The 3,754-nt window shown below is 59.9% G+C and overlaps 1 protein-coding gene across 1 annotated transcript; it reads left to right on the forward strand.

Moving 5' to 3' along the window:
• The first annotated feature begins 524 nt into the window (after positions 1-524).
• LOC103125103 (mas-related G-protein coupled receptor member X1-like) lies at positions 525-1,496 on the forward strand. Its single transcript, XM_007535869.2, has one exon. It carries the CDS (start codon positions 525-527, stop codon positions 1,494-1,496), a length of 972 nt encoding a protein of 323 aa, XP_007535931.1.
• Positions 1,497-3,754: the final 2,258 nt, after the last annotated feature.

The raw sequence follows: 3,754 nt of genomic DNA on the forward strand, positions 1-3,754 counted from the left end.
GAGGGGAGGGGAGGTCGAGAGGGAGAGAGAGAGAGACACCTGCAGGCCTGGTCCAGCGCTCCTGTAACTTCTCCCCCTGCAGGTGGGGGCCGGGGGGGCTCGCATCCGCCACCTTGTGCCCTGCAACGTGTGAGTTCAACCAGGTGCGCCCCCTCCCGGCCCCTAGCCCCCCTCACTTTTCTGGTGTTCCTGTTGGTGACACATTCACAGAATATTTGAGAAAAGCCGTTCCTGCTGAGAGGGGAGTGCTGTCTTTTGTCTTTTTACCTAACTTGATTTGTATTTGTATATAACAACTCTTTTCATCATCTCTCTAGAATTAAAACTGACAGGACACCCCAGAAAAGCTGAGAGGGGAACCCGGCCGAGGGACTTCCAGGCCAGGGGGCAGCAGAGACCCAGCCCGGCCCCCGCGGCACAGAGACCTCAGCTCGGGGACCCGCGCGTCCAGGCCTCTGCAGGGTCCGTCCCCTCTCCCTGTGACGGGCGCCAGGAGCGGGGCCGGCGGGTGGACAGAGGCCGGAATGAACGCCACGGGCTCCCCCGCCCCAGAGGTCGCAGGAGGTGGCCGGGGGAACGGCAGCCACAGCGCAGACCCGGAGCAGGGCCGCTTTGAGGATGCGTACACAGATTTTGTTCTGTTGGTGGTCGATGTCGTCAGCCTCCTGGGCCTGCTGGGGAACGGGGCCGTCGTCTGGCTGCTGGGCTTCCGCGTGCAGAGGACCCCCTTCTCCGTCTACATCCTCAACCTGGCCTGTGCTGACTTCCTCTTCCTCCTGGGCAGCTTTTCAGGGGGCATAATCAGAGTGATGGCCCGCTCCTCGGAGAAGGTCGGCCATCTGGTCTACTCCGTGCAACTGTCCTCCTTCCTGGTGGGCCTCTGCCTGCTGATGGCCGTCAGCTCTGAGCGCTGCGTCTCCGTGCTCTGCCCCCTGTGGTACCGGTGCCGCCGGCCGGCCCACCTGTCCTCCCTCGTGTGCGGCCTCACCTGGGCCCTGGGCGCGGGCTCCCTGGTGGCCTGCCTTCTGTGCTGGATCTCCGCCACCTTCCCGTGCGATCCGATGTTCGTCGCCTGGGGAGTGACGTCCGTCCTCACCTGCCTGGTGCTCTGCGCGTCCAGCCTGACCCTGCTCCTCCGGGTCCGCTGCGGCTCCGGGCGGCGGCGGCCCGGCAGGCTGTACCTGACCATCGCGCTCAGCGTGCTGGCCTTCCTGCTGCTGGGGCTGCCCTATGGCATGTGGGTCATCGCCGACGGGCTCCTCAAGGTCTGTTCTCACAGCCCCGCTCTGTGGCTCACCCTCTATCTCCTCCAGGTCCTCAACAGCGTGGCGAACCCCCTCATCTACTTCTTTGTGGGGAGGCGCGGGCAGCTCAGGGGCCGGAGACCCCTCCGTGAAGTCCTGCACAGAGCGCTGGCGGGCGAGGAGGAAGAGGAGGGGGGAGGCGGGCAGGGCGGGGGTCCCCGTCCCCCCGAGCCCTCCTGGCGGCAGAGCTGAGCAGGGCGTCTGTCTCCTTGCTGCCCCGTGGGCCTTGTCTCTCAGCAGAATGTTGGGGAGTGGGCTGGAGTGGGGGCACTGCGCCAAAGCAGAGGGCTCTGGGGTGGGTGGGGGCGAGTGCAGGTCCTGGAACAGGACGGCAGAGGACCTAGTGGGGGTTGAATTGTTCTGTGGAAAACTGGGAAATGTTACGCACGTACAAACTGTTGTGTTTACTGTCGACTGTAAAACATCAATCCCCCAATAAAGAAATAAAAGAATGTCGGGGAGTCCCCAGAGGAGGTTTGTGGCGTCTTTGCAGCAGCCCTCCTTGTCCCTTTGTCCTGACTCTCCTAGAAGTCAATGCTCTGGAACAAAGAAATAAAACAGAGGAGGAGGGGCAAGAGGAGAACCTCAGGGAGCTGGGTGGTGGCGCCCTGGTTAAGCGCACAAGGCCTCACGCCTTTAAAGGACCCAGGTTCGAGCCCCCAGTCCCCACCTGCAGGGGGGAAGCTTCACGAGCGGTGAAGCAGGTCTGCAGGTGTCTCTCTGTCTTTCTCTCTCTCTCTCTACCTGTCCTCTCTAATTTCTCTTTGTCCTGTCCAATAAAATGGGGGAAAAAGACGGAGGAGGGTGAGAAGTGATTGCCAGGAACAGTGGATTCCTAGTGCCAGAACCGAGCCCCAGAGACTAGAGGCAGAGAGAGAGAGAGGGACCATTTGGCTATTGTTATTCATAATCGCCACCCTCTACGGCCAAGGCCAGGGGCAGATCTCTGAGTGAAGCTGGTGTCTCAGCGTCTTCCTTCAGCTCAGCTCCCGGAATCAGAGCTGGGGGGGGGGGCGGGCAATGGAGACTCTCGGCCTCATGTCACCTCACCCAACGGGGAGTCACAGAGAGCAGAGTCCAGTGGCCTCCAGAGACTGACTGAGGCCGGGGTGGGGTGGGGGGGTCTCCAAAGCCAGGCCCCCCCCCCCCGCTCTGAGAGCCACTGTCTGCTACCTCAGCCTCCTCTCCTGAGTCCAGTGCCCCCACCCCCAGGCCCAGAGGGAGGGGTGTGGGGACGGGACGGGGAGACACTGGGAGGTGAGGACACAGAGGGAGCTGACACGAGATGCCACCAGGACTCTGGGGGTTCCGGCTGGGCTCTGAGCATCCCAGAGAGCCTGTCACCTTCCACCCTGGACATGCTTAGCTCACACAGTGTTTGCTGCTGCTTCTGAAACCCAGGGATCTGGTCTGAGGACTTTAGGACCCACAGCTTATTAGACTGTCCACACAAAGTCCCCAGGCCAGGATTTCAGTGTGACTTGGAGTCTGTGTTTTGACTGTAAACATTTTTTTAGATTTTTTTATTAATGAGTAAATTATAACAAGACTGTAAGATCACAGGGGTACAATTCCACACAGTTTCCACCCCCAGAGCTCCTTGTCCCATCCCCTCCATTGGAAGCTTCCCTGTTCTTTATCCCTCTGGGAGCAGGGACCCAGATTCTCTATGGGGAGCAGAAGGTGGGAGTTCTGGCTTCTGTCATGGCTTCTCTGCTGGCCATGCGTGTTGGCAGGTGGATCCACACCCCCAGCCTGTGTCTGTCTGTCCCTAGTGGGGCAGGGCTCTGGGGAGGGGAGGCTCCAGGACACATGGGTGAGGGCGTCTGCCCAGGGAGGTCAGGATGGTGTCATGGTAGCATCTGCAGCTTGGTGGCTGAAAGGCAGTAAGATATAAAGCAGGACAAATTGGTTAATAAACAGGAACCCAAAGGTAGGGACAGAGCAGATGAAATTATGGGGTGCTTGTGTGGGAAGAAGCTAGGAAGTCTATTTTAGGTCTATTCCAAGGGGCCCATGACTTTAGTACTTTTTGCCTGAGCCTGACAGCTCACATGCAGGTGGGCTGAAGTGTTGTCTGGGGAGACGATGTCAGAGTTGGGAATAGGATCAGAAAGCTGGGTCAGGGCAGAGTAGCTCCCAGACACGAGGAAAGTCTACAAACACCTTAACTGTAAACTTCACTCCTTCCTCCTGACTCTGACATGCTGGCATGATGAAAACGGCGCTGTCTTCTCACTTTCTGTCACCTTAGACGTTTCCCAGCCCTCAGAACCCCAGACACACTCCCACACGACCGTGTGCCCCAGCACCGTGCAGGCGGGAGGCACAGCCTTTCACAGACCAGCCTCTGGACTGACCGCTGATGTGTGCCGGTCCCCCGCCGTGAGTGCAGGACCACCTGAAGTGTAGAGCGCTCTGTTCACTGAGCGGGGCGCTCAGCCCAGGCC

Source organism: Erinaceus europaeus, unplaced genomic scaffold, assembly GCF_950295315.1.
Source record: "Erinaceus europaeus unplaced genomic scaffold, mEriEur2.1 scaffold_1133, whole genome shotgun sequence".
NCBI lineage: Eukaryota > Metazoa > Chordata > Mammalia > Eulipotyphla > Erinaceidae > Erinaceus > Erinaceus europaeus.